This window comes from Panulirus ornatus, chromosome 47, assembly GCF_036320965.1.
Source record: "Panulirus ornatus isolate Po-2019 chromosome 47, ASM3632096v1, whole genome shotgun sequence".
Classification (NCBI taxonomy): domain Eukaryota; kingdom Metazoa; phylum Arthropoda; class Malacostraca; order Decapoda; family Palinuridae; genus Panulirus; species Panulirus ornatus.
Genome location: NC_092270.1, coordinates 20441108 through 20457439, shown reverse-complemented (window position 1 = coordinate 20457439; position 16332 = coordinate 20441108). Strand labels below are relative to the sequence as shown.

The window sequence follows — 16332 nt, the reverse complement described above, 5'->3', positions numbered from 1 at the left end:
CTGTTGCCCTCCCAGACTAGCTGTTGCCCTCCCAGACTAGCTATTGCCCTCCCAGACTAGCTGTTGCCCTCCCAGACTAGCTGTTGCCCTCCCAGACTGGCTGTTGCCCTCCCAGACTAGCTGTTGCCCTCCCAGACTAGCTGTTGCCCTCCCAGACTAGCTGTTGCCCTCCCAGACCTCCTGTTGCCCTCCCAGACTAGCTGTTGCCCTCCCAGACTGGCTGTTGCCCTCCCAGACTAGCTGTTGCCCTCCCAGACTAGCTGTTGCCCTCCCAGACTAGCTGTTGCCCTCCCAGACTAGCTGTTGCCCTCCCAGACTAGCTGTTGCCCTCCCAGACTAGCTGTTGCCCTCCCAGACTAGCTGTTGCCCTCCCAGACTAGCTGTTGCCCTCCCAGACTAGCTGTTGCCCTCCCAGACTGCTGTTGCCCTCCCAGACTAGCTGTTGCCCTCCCAGACTAGCTGTTGCCCTCCCAGACTAGCTGTTGCCCTCCCAGACTAGCTGTTGCCCTCCCAGACTAGCTGTTGCCCTCCCAGACTAGCTGTTGCCCTCCCAGACTAGCTGTTGCCCTCCCAGACTAGCTGTTGCCCTCCCAGACTAGCTGTTGCCCTCCCAGACTAGCTGTTGCCCTCCCAGACTAGCTGTTGCTCTCCCAGACTAGCTGTTGCCCTCCCAGACTAGCTGTTGCCCTCCCAGACTAGCTGTTGCCCTCCCAGACTAGCTGTTGCTCTCCCAGACTAGCTGTTGCCCTCCCAGACTAGCTGTTGCCTCTCAGACTAGCTGTTGCCCTCCCAGACTAGCTGTTGCCCTCCCAGACTAGCTGTTGCCCTCCCAGACTAGCTGTTGCCCTCCCAGACTAGCTGTTGCTCTCCCAGACTAGCTGTTGCCCTCCCAGACTAGCTGTTGCCCTCCCAGACTAGCTGTTGCCCTCCCAGACTAGCTGTTGCTCTCCCAGACTAGCTGTTGCCCTCCCAGACTAGCTGTTGCCCTCCCAGACTAGCTGTTGCCCTCCCAGACTAGCTGTTGCCCTCCCAGACTAGCTGTTGCCCTCCCAGACTAGCTGTTGCCCTCCCAGACTAGCTGTTGCTCTCCCAGACTAGCTGTTGCCCTCCCAGACTAGCTGTTGCTCTCCCAGACTAGCTGTTGCCCTCCCAGACTAGCTGTTGCCCTCCCAGACTAGCTGTTGCCCTCCCAGACTAGCTGTTGCCCTCCCAGACTAGCTGTTGCTCTCCCAGACTAGCTGTTGCTCTCCCAGACTGGCTGTTGCCCTCCCAGACTAGCTGTTGCCCTCCCAGACTAGCTGTTGCCCTCCCAGACTAGCTGTTGCCCTCCCAGACTTGCTGTTGCCCTCCCAGACTAGCTGTTGCTCTCCCAGACTAGCTGTTGCCCTCCCAGACTAGCTGTTGCCCTCCCAGACTAGCTGTTGCCCTCCCAGACTAGCTGTTGCCCTCCCAGACTAGCTGTTGCCCTCCCAGACTAGCTGTTGCCCTCCCAGACTAGCTGTTGCCCTCCCAGACTAGCTGTTGCTCTCCCAGACTAGCTGTTGCCCTCCCAGACTAGCTGTTGCCCTCCCAGACTAGCTGTTGCCCTCCCAGACTAGCTGTTGCTCTCCCAGACTGGCTGTTGCCCTCCCAGACTAGCTGTTGCCCTCCCAGACTAGCTGTTGCCCTCCCAGACTAGCTGTTGCCCTCCCAGACTAGCTGTTGCCCTCCCAGACTAGCTGTTGCTCTCCCAGACTAGCTGTTGCCCTCCCAGACTAGCTGTTGCTCTCCCAGACTGGCTGTTGCCCTCCCAGACTAGCTGTTGCTCTCCCAGACTAGCTGTTGCTCTCCCAGACTAGCTGTTGCTCTCCCAGACTAGCTGTTGCCCTCCCAGACTTGCTGTTGCTCTCCCAGACTAGCTGTTGCCCTCCCAGACTAGCTGTTGCCCTCCCAGACTAGCTGTTGCCCTCCCAGACTAGCTGTTGCCCTCCCAGACTAGCTGTTGCTCTCCCAGACTAGCTGTTGCTCTCCCAGACTAGCTATTGCCCTCCCAGACTAGCTGTTGCCCTCCCAGACTAGCTGTTGCTCTCCCAGACTGGCTGTTGCTCTCCCAGACTGGCTGTTGCTCTCCCAGACTGGCTGTTGCTCTCCCAGATTAGCTGTTGCCCTCCCAGACTAGCTGTTGCCCTCCCAGACTAGCTATTGCCCTCCCAGACTAGCTGTTGCCCTCCCAGACTAGCTGTTGCCCTCCCAGACTAGCTATTGCCCTCCCAGACTAGCTGTTGGCCTCTCAGACTAGCTGTTGCCCTCCCAGACTAGCTATTGCCCTCTCAGACTAGCTGTTGCCCACACAGACTAGCCGTTGCCTTCCCAGACTTGCTGTTGCTCGCTTAGACCAGCTTTTTCCCTCCCGGACGAGTTTTTAAGCTCTAAGACCAGCTGTTGCCTTCCTAAACTTGCTATTGCCCTCTCAGACCTGCTGTCACCCTCCTAGACCTGCTGTCACCCTTCTAGACCTGCTGTCACCCTCCTAGACCTGCTGTTACCCTTTTAGACCTGCTGTCACCTTCCCAGACTTGCTGTTACCCCCACAAGCCTGCCGTTGGCCTCCAGACCAGCAGGTCTCTGCTCTTGTTACGAGGTGTTTTATAAGGTAGTTATAACGTACATGATTTCATGATTCAGAAGTTCAATTGGTCTGGTTGTTGAAGGAGCTTAGGAGGGTTCGGTCTTCATTGAGTTTGAAACTTTTCCATCGGATGGCCTGTAACCTTTATGGTATATGTAGCTACAATGTTTAGCAGTTTCAGGTCTCAGATATTTATGCTGTTTTCTCGTATTGTGTTTATGGCATCGGTAGATTTCATTGGAGTTATTATATGACTTTCACTTTCCTTTTGATTGTACCATTAGGTAAAGAATTGCGGAAAGATTTGGAATCAGACTTTCTGGAATTTTTGAATACTCGTGTGGTTTGTGAATGTTCTTCCCTGAGTCTGCATTTGTTTTTTTTTGAAAGGTAATAAGACAGTGTTTTCATTTCTAAAGAGTAAAGATATTTCTAAAGGTCTCAATATTGTATTTGCCTTCGTATTTTGAAGGTTTGCTGGATACATTTAATTGTCCTCTTTCATAGTCATGTAAAGTAATTACTCCCTAGATATTGATGTCACATTTGTGATTTGATAATGTTTGTCTGTTATTTCTGTGGGTCTTTATCATTTAGATTTCCTCAATATTATATCACTTAAGATTTATCTGTGGCCTTGTATGACTCTTAGTCTTGTGGGTTTAGATACAAAGAAGATTTTCACACTTACTTTTGTATCTGCAGTTGATGATCTCAAGCTGCATTTGTGTTTAGATCTTTGTACTTTAGATCTTTGCTGTACATGAAGGTGATAAACAGTAACGTTGTAGGTCAAGTTGTTTGTTGGAGAACTATTTACCAAAGAAATTTTCATGTCCACAAAAAGAGAAAGAAAGAAGTGATCTGTTTGTGTATTGTGGATGTATCATCCAACTTCAGCAGTTATTCCCATTTTTGACAGCTTCTTTTCTGTTTTTTTATATTCAGATTGTTGAAGTCTTTTGAAAAGTCATTGAGTATGACATATATATATATATATTTTTTGTTTGTTCATGAGCATTTCTTTACATTTTGATATCATGACATCGAGATATTGTTTATTATCAAGTGCCCCTAAAGGTTTTACTGTGGTGGTGAAGCACCTTATGAGTGAAATTAGTCCTGGTGCTGAATAATTCTTTATAAAAGTTTTGATTTGTGGCAGAGAGTTGTGTGTGTCAGTTTTATACTTTCTGGGATGACTCCAAAATTCAGGCTTAATCCAAGGGAAATTTGCTTTTCTTTACACAAATACAATATCAAAGTCTGGTCACAGAGCAAGCATATTGTATGGACCTGTTGTCTCAATGTCTCTGGTAAGTGGTGAAGTTATCTATTTGCAGCGTGGTGGATCGATGCACAGAAAGAAGTCTTATCTTGCAGGTGATTACTGGCTCACAGAAAACAGACACCAGCTGTGTCAATATTGTTTAGTTCATCTCCGTTTTATCGTCAGTGTGTGTGGTGTTCTGTATATAGGAATTTAGTGGTTCTAGAGGTCAAAACATAGAACTTTGCCTGCTGTATATCTGTAATCTCATCACCCCTTTTCCTGATTTACATAACATTTTTATTACTATCACAAATGTTATCTTTTACCAGGTTGATAACTGCCTCAGTGAGGTATTCTGATAAATGTGTTTAAGTAAGCTATTTGAGAAAAGCATGTGGCATGATTAGATATTATGGAGAGAGAAATGTTTGGTGTGGCAGGGAATACAAAGGGAATGAACTGTTGAGTGTCAAGTGGGTGAAACGTAATACTTTGAGGTGATATGGGCATGTGGAAGGAACGCAAAATGGGGACTTTACAAAGAGAGTGTATGATAGCGTGATTAGATGGTGAGAGGAAGACCATCTGCAACATGGGGAAAAGAGTGGAGGAGCATTGGATGGAGAGAAATGGTGGAAAAATGCATAAAATGCAAAGGAGACATGTAAGGATGGATAATTGGAGGCTCTTTTGCCATGGCCAACCCCTGGATAGGAATTCCCAGAGGGAAGAGGCATCAGAGATATAGCTGGATAGATAGTGTTTAAGGTTTGTGTTCGTAGAAAGTGGTTGTTACTTTGCAGTAACCTCACAAAATTATACCATCCCCAACCAGGCACTGGTTGTATCTTTGAACCTTCAAAAAGACTATATAAAACTTGGACTGTTACAGTCGGGTGACTTTATAAAGAAGAAAGAAATTAGGAGTGTAAATGAGAGCAACATTGTATTTTACTTATGTCTTATACTTGATTATGTTCTTTTTTCAGTTCACTGATTTTGCTTGTGGTGCTGATTGTTAATATCATTATGTATTGTAGATTTTGGTATTTATTAGATATTTAAGAGGCCTTCTCTAAATGATTCATTTTGTTCTTACGTTCTGTTTCTGATGGGAGTAAGTTGGATCTCATTGCAGACCCTTAGGGATTGCCTTATCCATCATCATAATCCGTCGCTAGTCACACTTTAATCTGCAACATAACCTTGGTCATAAAATGGAAAATGGAAATCATATACTCATGAAACTTTATATGCTTTTTTCTTAGAATCTTAAGAATTGATTGGTGTGAGGCCAAAACTTTTGTTTGGATTTTTCCAGAGTTAGACCACTTTCGAAAAGGTTTAACTTGCAAAGCAGCCTAGGTCATAAGTTGAAAAGCCAGAATTAGATACTTACAAAACATTATACATTTGTCTGATTGGCATAAGACCTGCAACTGTAGTGTAAATTCTAATTTAGTTATATCCGTAATTAAAAGTTTTAACCTGGGACTCATCTTGGCATATGTATATAGCTTGAAGAAAGTCCATCTTTGGCGAGGGAAATTGATGCAGGCGTTTTTGATATGTTCCCAGAAACTTTTGCATTGCAGGTGATGCAAGTGTTCCATGGAACACCCTTCAACTTTTTCTGCTTAAAGGATTGTGCACAATTCTTTTGGCATAGTACTTTGAGAAATTTGTAATGATTTTCACTTTTTCATGTAGAATTAAGATATTAATTTGCTCTTCATATAATGCATCCCTTTTGATATACTGGTGCTAATATGTTTTTATATGTATTGAATAAAAGTTTATGGGATCCAATCCTCAACAGTTGATAACTAGTTATTAAGTTGGAAGAAAATCAAAAGTCAGCAAGAACATAGGTAGCGTAGCTTTTAAAACCTTCATAGAGTGCAGAGGTGTATACCAAATTTTCACGCAGTCACATGTCAAAGATGAATGCTTCACTAAAGTAAAAGTAGAATTAACCAAATGTTTGCCATTCCATTATACCAGGTAGTTTGGAGTTATATTAAGTAGAGTCAGTCCCCTTCACAAGTGTGGGTATGGAAACACTGTGTGTCAGTCATTTTACTAGATTAAGTTGGTGTTGATTTGTACAAGGAGCTCACACAAATCTTAACTGTGTATTTCTTTTTCATAATCTTGTAGGGATATGGTATGTTTTGTAAAGTTTTTGTCAAGTGAATGCTGTGTTTATCATTTATTAGAGGGAAAAGGAAAAGGTTTCTTGTAAAATATATTTGAAATATTATTGAAAAGATTTTCAGTACTGTATACAACATTACAGTTGCTCTGTAGGTGTATAAAAGAAAATGCTCATGCATGAATATTGCTCATGCTGTATTAACTGTATGTCTTGAACTGTGCCTCTGAGGGAGATGGGTAAATTCAAGTTCCTTTTTATGGTTATATAAAAATCCTCAAATTAATTTTTTGCAGGATCAAGACAAACGGCTCACTACCCAGAGACAAGCGACTTCCCTCCTCCCCATCTGCTCTGTCATCTACATCCACTTCAGCCTCTACACCCACCTCATCCACTACGCCCACTACCAGTGGTACCTTCAGGGCACCCACAACCTCTGAAGACGAACTCAACGCCATATTCAGTTTTGACCAGCCAGATCTCACAAGTCCAATCCAACGAACTACTTCACTCACAAGGTTGGTGCATGTGATTATATATGCAGATTGTTTTAATTTGGTTTTGACAGAGTGAAGGAATGTAATGACTTGCTTGGAAGATGTTTGTATTGATAGGGTTGCAACTAAGGTAGTTTAGCTGGTGGGTCTGTGGGTGGGGTGACTTTGTTGGTTGAGCAGCTGGTAGGTTGAGTTTGTTAATGGAGCAGCTAGCAGGTAAAGTTTGCTGGCAGGGCAGCTAGTAATTTAAGTATATTAGTGGGAAAGCAGGAAGGAAGAGTTTGTTGATGGGGAAGCTGGCAGGTGGACTTAGTTGGTGGGGAAGCAGGCAAAAAGAATTTGTTGGTGGAGAAGCTGGCAGGTAGGGTTTGTGGTTGGGGCAGCTGGAAGGTTGAGTTTTTCGGTGGAGGAGGAATGAGTGTGAAGCAGTTGATGAGACTAAAATAATTTATAGCCTGAATTGAGTTTTTTTAAGGAACTTAAACTGCTAGAAATTATTGAAATCATTCAGACTTTATTATCTGGAGCAGATGGGAGACATGCATTTCAATTTATGCATTGGAGATATTGCAGGGTTTTTCCAAATGTGTACCATAAGAATGCAGAGGTACCATGAGCATGAGTAAGTAACATAGATATTAAGGGCCTGAAATCCCATCCACTTGAAGTGGGAAGGATTACAGCTGAAATGCTGAAAAATGGAGGAGAAAGTGTGATAGTGGATGTATTTGATATGTAATTTAACTTGGAAGCAGGTTATGCCTGGGAATTGTATGAAGGCAATTATTTTTCCTTTATATAGAGAAGGTGCTAAGAATGTATTTTTAGGGATTAGGTCAGTTTTACTTTTTCAAAAGAAGGAACAGAGAAGTGGGCTAAGTGAGGATTTTTCTGTTTTAAAGCTCAGTCATCTGTTCTTGATGCTACCTTGCTGATGTAGGAAATGGCAAATATGTATGCAAAGAGAAAGTCAGTAAAGAGGAAAAATGTTATGAAAGTGTTGATTGATATAGTAATGAAGGTGAGTTGATGCAGAATAAGTAAGGAGCAAGGGGGTTTCGGTGTAGACCAGATTTTTTTGGTGTGAGTGGCTGTGGAAAATTATGCAACAAAACGTAAATGTGGCTTTTATGGATCTGGACGAAGCTTTTGACAAAGTCAAGTGGAATGTTTTATGAGATTTGTTTAAGATATATGAGGGTAGGGGGACAACTGTTAGATGTAATGAAAACCTGCCATAGAGGAAGAAATGGATGTGTAAGAGTGGATGGAGAGTTGAGTGAAAGTTTTGGTTTACATGTGGGTTTGAGGTAGGTCTGTGTTATGTCACCATGGCTTTTTAACATATATATGTATATATATGTATGGCTGGAGTGATAGAGAGAGATGAATACAAAACAGGGGAAAAGGGGTGTAGAAGTGGAGTGTGGTGGTGAGGTTTGGTGGCTAGTGAGAAGCCTATTTGCAGATGTTACTGTTTTTCTTGCTGAGAGTGAAGAGGAGTTGCAGAAGGTTGTGAGTGTTCTTATATGTTTGTAAGTGTAGATGATTGAAAGTAAATGCTACTAAAATTAAAGTAATGGTGTTTAAAAGGAAACATAGTGAGATTGTAAATTTAGCAAAGCCCTATAGAGTGATTGACGAAAATTCACAAAACTGTTTTAGATGTGTGGGGAGAATGGTAGGAAGAGGTGACAGAATTCAAGTATTTGGAAACTATCTTAGGTAAATTTTGTGATATGGGGGGAGATATAAGTGAGAGAGCAGTACAAGGTAGAAGAGTCATTGGGTCCCTTAATAGAGCAATGGAGGGTAAAGATGTAAGTAAGTGAAGAAAGGATAAAGGGACACCATATCCTGCTGACCTAGACTTATGCTAATGAGCTGTGGGCAAGGGATGAGTCAAAGAGGCCAAGAATCCAGGCTGTGGAAATGAGTTATTTGAGAGGAGGATGTGGTGCGAGTAGGGAGGGGGTGTATGAGAGATTTGGTGTGGCTGCATTTGCAAAGGAAATGATTGTGAAGTGAGAAAGTGGGTGAAACTTAATACTGTGAGGTGGTTTGGACATGTGGAAAGAATGCAAGACAGGGAGTTTACAAGGAGAGTGTATGATAGTACAATTAAAGGGTAAGACCACCTACAGGGTGACATGGGGAAATGTTATGAAGAGTACTGGAAGAGAGAAATGGGAGAAGAATGCTTGGTATGGTGTATGCAAGGAGGTATGTCAAGACAGGGATAAGCGGAGGCTCTTTTGCCATGACCACCCCCTTGATGGGGAGTTCACAAAGGGAATGGGCATTAGAGATATAGATAGATAGAAATGTTAGCAACATGGTGCCACATAATGGTTTTGCTAGTTTTTTACCACCATATATGATGTTGGCTCGGCTGTAGACATTAGATTTGGTGAGCAATAGTATATAATGATTAGAAAATGTTTGTTGTGATGCTGCTTCACAGTGAACTTATATGTTTCATAACTTACCACACAAACATGTATGCATTAGAAAATATTAAGTTGATGCAAAAGATATACATATAAGAAGAAATGTCAGAAATATTTACGGTATTATGGGACATTTGCAGACATGTATTATAGAAGTCAGCTTGTCATTCCAGAGATTATACGTTCTAAAGACTCCTTACTTGCATAGATTGAGTCAGATGGGTCATATACTTGGTGAAATGGTTTTCCATTAGCCTCAAAAGGCTGCCAAACACCTGTTTTTGAGGAAGTAAATGATATGTCTGTGGCTGAAAGGATGTCAAAATAGAAAGTTACAGTAAAGAGATTAGGTAGGTTAGTTTCTGCTCGCAGTTCTGCGTTTGTTTAGGTAGACTGAAAGCTTATGTGGTGGGTAACATCATCTGCTGGTTTCAAGCTGAGGTTGGGTCTTCTCCATATTATAGACTATATTGATGGTGAGAACGTTAAGAACAGAACCTCGCTAATGCGGGAAATGGCGAATAGTATGAAAGAAAAAATGAAAGATTGATGGTGAGAACAGTAGAGTACTCTGTAATATTGGAACACTCAGACAAACTCCGGCCCAACCATTTCTTGATGACAATCCAGTATTTACTCTGACCTCTAGTGCTGAACATCCACCCTGTATACTAATAACACTGTGTCTAGCTTGTCACTGTTCGTACGGTTAATGAAGTGTTAAAGTGAATGGCCCGTGATATCAAGCTTCATTCATCTGAAGCAGTAATAGTATTCGCTTTAGAACATTCACATTGTGTCCTAGATCTCTTATATTGGAGTGTTAGATGGATATATAATGTTGAGTAACACTGTCCTGCTCCTGCCCTTCCCCAAGAAGAGCCACATATCTTGCATGAATGATGGAAGACTTCCTTACTGTGCTCGCTTTGCTCACACTTCCTTGCATGATAGAGGATGAATAAGTGTGTTTCTTATTGACTGAGTTGACTTGTCCATCCATTTAAACTCCTAAACTAGTTGACAGCTGAAATATGATTTTAAGTAGAGAAATTGACTTGATGAGTATCTACCCTGCTGTGCAAACAGGAGAAAAATGTATGACAGAAAGAAGGTACCATGTTGGTGGATCAGCTGCCCACTCATAGTACAGTTTTCAGCTGGTTGCATTCTCGGGGCTATACCAGTTAGGGTAATGAGGATATATTTACTTTCTTTCAAAGAAATAGTTTACATGTTCTGTTTATAACAGAAACACCTAAGGATGGTTTTAGTTTATTATCATATGAAATTCATGTTTGGAAGCATGTGTATGACAGTGAATGTTGGAACAGAAAATATCAGTGTTAAACCTTGGAGAAGTAGAAAACTGAATCATTCTTCTTTCAGAAAAAAAGTCTGCTTTCTAACAGACGTTCATGTTGATGCTAGGCCAAGAAAGAAATGCATATAATGTTAAAAGAAATGAGAAGAAGAAGAAAGTAATCAGACAATTATTTGTACAATTTTTGAAGTGGTGGAAAAGATGCCTTTTGAATAGGGGTTGGGTTGGTTCTAGATGCTAGTAAAGGCATGAGAAGGTTGAGAGTTCAGAACTCATAGTTAGAGAGATAGAAATGGACATTACAACACCCTACCTTCACGTTCCTAATGGCCGTAGAGTAATCACATTACATTGTGTCTTCCTAATGTTAAAGCAACCAGTTTACATTTTTCAGTAGCAGAAACTAAACTTATATATATAGAAGAAGGAGAGAGAACCATTATTTTGATGTAAGGAAATTGATAATTTTGATGTGTTGTTTTGGTGACAGGTTGGTTCTGGTGTGGTGTTTTGGTGACAGGTTGGTTTACTGTGTCAGCTCTCAGGTATTCCATATATAGATTCATGTAGTTTGTTTTTTGCCTGATTATGATCATACTGAAGCCTTTTTTCCCTGAATACCATCCTCATTTTTTATTTATTTTGGTTGAATTTCATTAACCATGTATTTGATCAGCGCTGAAGTTTGCTAATATTCCTTATGTATGTAAGTTAGTGCAAATCTGGTCTGGTCATTCTTTACTTCATTCATGACTTTAGAAGCATACAATCATTCAAATGTGGATCCAGTCCGACTGGTAAGTTATTCACATAGAAAAGATAATAGCAGGCCTGAGACTTAAGTGCTGCAGCATGCCACTGGTGATCCCAACCCACTGAGCAAGAACACTTCTAACATGTATCTCCTTTACCCTTTTACTTGGGTAATTCTTAGTCCATTGAGTTATATTTGCTTCATGCCTGTCTTAAAATCAGGCTTCTCTATCACCTTTTGTGGGAACACATCCAGGAACACACAGTCCATCCATGTATCTCTTTTTGTTAGGAATGGAGCACACTCTGTCATAAAAGTTTAAAAAAGATTAGTGTGTGACTTTCTGTGATTCCTTGTTTCTTCTGGCTTCGATATATTTTGTTTAAAAGTAATTATCCATTTGTTTTCTGTTTACCTTTACCTGCATTTTATGGACTATAGTCATCAGAGAACTGGTTGTTTTTTTGTGTATCTCTGTGTGTCCTTATTCATTCATTTATCTGTAGTACACATGTTGTTTTAATACTTCAAGTCTCAGATTTTTTTTTCATATCTTAGCAGAATATGAATCTCCCCCCAAAACCAGGTTGCACCTGTTATCCTGTTTAAATAGTAATAGATTTTTTTATGTATGACTATCCAGACATTAATGTAAGTGCTTCTGATCTGATATTATGGACAATTATTGTGGCATTCTGTGACCTTGCACTGTTGAGACCGAAAGTTTACATCTTGGCCTTTTTTCAGTTGCTAATGTCAAAATCATTTAATGTTACTGATAGATTTGCAGTGTATACATTTGATTTCTACTCTTACTCTTGAAAACCATTGTTGCTCATGAATCAAAGCTTGGATTTTGCAAAGAAAATTAAACATTCCTATTTTCTGAGATGAAAATGTTGGTGAACTGTTGGAAGGGTTTGATTATGCAGAGAACTCACATTTCTCTATGAATTTGCCAGGGATACATCCCGCATCAGATTTGATTCTTTTAATCGTAGAGAGACATAGGAGCCTAAACACATTTTACAAGCACTGTCCACCCTATAATGAAGAGCTTTTTGATGTGGAATAAAGAGTTTTCACTCTTTTTGTGTACACTGGTCAGAAGAAGGATTTTGGATGAGCGATCGATTTCTGAGCTTTCATACTGAAAACTTAGGACGCACCATCCCACCAATCCTTTGAACAGCTGCTTTCTGGCTCTAAGAGGGGTGAGAATTTAATTTGTGCCATTATTGGTGGTACCTGTCAATATGGTAGATCCTAGTCTACATTGTTTTGATTGCTCAGATATACGGTGGATAAAGTATGAAATGTACAGTACAGAGTGTCGATAACGTCCTTATTTTGTGTTCAGACAAGCCTGTTTGTTAAACATTTTTAAAGTATGTATATTCTTAAAGTTTCCTTTTTGTAGGCTGAAAAGTGATTTCTTAGACTTAAAAAACCATATTCCTACTCTTCTCATAGCTTTCCTAATTACACCTTTGATTGTTTTTTTAAGGGATTCCCTTAATTCTTTTTGTATACTGCTGTACTTGTTTCCTATGCTTTGAGTTTTAGGGAACCATCTTACGTAGATAAAATAACTTTAAGAATTATAAAAAAAAAATTCAGTTATTTTCAAGATTATGTTACCCTAAAATCATCAGAAATTTTTATAATGACTAGTGTATCTGGAGTTCATTTTGAAACCATTCTTTACTTTGTGTGAAAACTGGCTCATGAGAATGAATAATAATGTGATATAAATAAAGATGGATCCATAAGGGGCCTGAAGCCTGATGTGTGACTATGGTGGTTTAGCTTTTGGTTATATGTTATGTTGTAAAAGATGTATTTTATTAGTCTTATGAAACGATATATTTGCAAAATTGCCCTATTGGATTAATGATCTCAACATTTCTCTTTCAGAAGTGGGACGTTACCAAGCTACCCACCATTCCCAAATCCAGCCCCATTACAGGTTCCATCTCACTCCCCAAGTCCAAGCAGTCCAAAGAGTCCATACGAAAATGTTAGTCCTTCATACCTTACATATCCCATGCCACAGAGTCCACGGACTCGAATCAAGACTATTGTGGGTAAAGAAAGGACAGAACGAATGGAAAGAACAGATAGGAGGGATAATTGTGAAATCTTTGAAAATAGAATGGCTATATCAGATTTTCAGGGAGGATTAAGTGATGGAAAAAAAAATCGAGGTCCCAGAACACCAAAGGAAAATACAAAAAACAAAGAGAACCTAAGTCCATATTCACAGTCTGATTCTTCAAATTCTGTTGAATCACCAGCCCCTCCAAAACCCCCAAGATCTCCAAGAATAGAGAGATCAGTCTTAGGCGATTCTCCGACAATTAACAAAATGAACAATGATACAAATTATTCATTATCCTCTTCACAAGTCAGTTCAAATGGGGAGGATTCTGCATTGAGTCATTTAAATTCAGTTAACAGTGAAGTGATATCAACAAGTACTGATGGAACAAGAAATATTTATGAAAATAGTCAAAATTTGGTGCACAACAGCTTCATAAGCTCAGTGACAAAGAACAAAGTGGAACAGTCAGCAGATATGTGTGTGTTTACTAGTCCAGAGGATAAGTTAGTCAGAAACTCCTCAGGTACAGAAGGAACGTCATCCACAGTTGACGAAGAGGCAAGAGGGTGTAACAAAGTGTTTGAGGAACACCTCATGAAGAATATTCAGGATACATTTAATATTGATGTAAGTTTACTCATTAAAGTTTTATTACAAATTTAGAATTAGGTCATCTGTTAGTATTATGATATTAACATGTTAGGAGGAGTGGAGGGTAAGTGCAACTTTTTCAACTGCTTGCTTATCTCCTTTGTGTCGCTGACTTTACAGATGGACAGAGAGGGAGCCAAGTAAGGATTTTTTCCTCTAAGCCTCAGCCATAAGCTTTGGATGCCACCTGCTCATGCAGGAATTAGCAAACTTATATGAAAGTAAGGCATGTAGAAGGAAGATGTCAGTAACTGTAGCTTGGTTTTTGTTTAAGTGTAAACTGTTGTCATATTCCTGTCAGGTTCCTGGCAGCAGCCTGATCTTTTGATATGTATGATTATTTCTGACCATATTGTAGTTAAATGCACCCTTCTTTTACTGCTGGAAAGTGGAGAAAAATTATCAGAAAAAAATGGATGGGCTAAAACCAGAACAGATTTATAGATGGAACTGACAACTGACCTCAGGCACAACCCATCTCCAACAACTCATTCAGTTTTGAAACTACGTCTTCTATGATTCTCTTTGTGGTGATAACGTATGCCTCTCTTTGCTGTTACCTTGTTTTTTACAGTGGCCCCAAGTACATTATAGCATTGTACAGATAGTGGTATTTAAACAATTCTCATACATCATGCATGAATTATTTAAAGGGTACGTACCTTACCTTAGTTTACTATCCAAGGTTTCACTGGGTTCCTACAGGAGTCAGGAAGCTGTTCATGTCCATTGGGTAGGACCACAGGTCAAGAAGTGTGTGGTGCATCATGTGCATGTCTCTGTGCAGTGGTCTATGCAATGGATACAGACAAATGAAGTGTAAGTGTTGTGTGTTTTCAGTATGGAAGTTCCATCTTTGGCATGAGTGGTCTTGTTGAGTATGTGTTTGTATTTGTATGTGTTCACTTACTTTCCTGGCTCAGGATCCCTATCTGTAAGGCTCCTGCTGCACTCAGAAAGGTGGCCATTCCCACTGGATGGGACAACAGGTCAAGAAGTGCAGGTGTCGTTGTGTGCATGTCTGCACGAAGTGATTGTAGGACAGTCGAGGAGTAAGTGTTCATTGTCTTCCATATGGAGGTTGTATCCTGAGCATAGGGGTCACTTGTTATATGTTGAATTGATGTTTGTAATGCTGGAGAGATGGGTAGAGTCCAGAATGCTGATAAGAAAGTGTAACTTATGCATGCTTGGGAAGTGTAATTTCACATAGATATATGTGTGTTGGAATGAAGTTTAAGACTATGTTAGGAGGGCAGTTGTTTAATGCCTATAATACTTTTCTATGCCAAATTGCTCTTTCTGCCTTAGCAAGGAAGCATAAAATCACTTGAACTGTGCTCTTTGATACACATCCACTCTCTGGCTGTCATGTGTAATTAAAACCAGACTACTCTATGTTTTACCTTAACTGCATCGTATGTCCTGTTATAAAAACAAGATAAGAAAGAAAATAGTTACTGAAAGGTAGCTGAAGAATATGTGAAGCTACAGTAGTAAACATATACCAGCCCAAAATATAATTGAGATGACTATAAACAGACTGCTGAAAGCTGAAAACTAAAATGGGAGATTTTAACAAGATCCAGGCAAAAATTGAGGAGTTACTGAGAAATATAGGTAAACCTAACCAACAATGATACCCAGGTCAGGTGACTTAGGTTTTCATTTGGTGAATGGGAATAAAGAGGAACAGGTAATGGATGCTGATATAGATTTAAACTAATGATTAATGTGTTAGCTGATGAAAAGGAAGAGTTAAAAAGATTGTGAATATCTATGAGACATTCAGCCTTGTTCAAATCATCTGCCAACCAATGAAAAAGCAGTAATACAGTGAGTCTCCTTTCTACAGGTAATACCAAGATTACTCTTAACTCTAAGACTGAGAATAACAAAAGAAACATCTCAACATAAGTCTTAGAAGTGATTACAAACTACTCAGTATTAATAGACGAGGAAAAACTGACCAGTTTTGACAAAATTAGGGTGGAGTGAGGTTCATTTTCTCTAAGGAAATATAAAAGTGAAATGAGGTTTTCATTGGCAGAATGCAAGGCCAAACACAGTGCTGTTCTACATACATTATGTTAATGCTGACATTAGGGAAAAGAACAAAGAAATTGAAAGAGACTGAGAGATGGAAAGCAGTTGATGAATGTGAGAAGAGAATAGAGAAAAATATATTAAAAAACAGAGAAAAGGAAAGTGTTGAAAAAAAAAAAGAAATGAATGCTGGCAAAGAAATTATGGAGTTGCATAGAAGACACAAAGAATATACGAGGGGAAAGTAATTCTAAGTACGGAACAAAATCCAGAAGTTCCATTCTTGTGTAGGAATAAATTAATGAACAGAAGATCAGAAGTTTGTTCTTTTGAAGTTGGGAAAAGTAATGATAGTGACTCAAAGAATATGTACCACTCACTAATCAACCAGTACAGCATAAATCAGTGTTCAGCACAAGAAAGAAAGAAAGTAGGTGTTAAAATATTGATCTGCATGATGAGCATGC

At 40.3% G+C, this 16332-nt stretch overlaps 1 protein-coding gene across 14 annotated transcripts in view; it reads left to right on the top strand.

Moving 5' to 3' along the window:
- Positions 1–16332, top strand: part of LOC139763652 (uncharacterized) — a 235881-nt gene that overhangs the window by 177263 nt on the left and 42286 nt on the right. For all 14 annotated transcript variants that reach the window (XM_071689932.1, XM_071689930.1, XM_071689931.1 and 11 more), the window contains 2 exons: positions 6333–6557; positions 12982–13795. In XM_071689932.1, the coding sequence (XP_071546033.1) occupies positions 6333–6557; positions 12982–13795 (1039 nt within the window). The remainder of the gene's footprint in view (positions 1–6332; positions 6558–12981; positions 13796–16332) is intronic.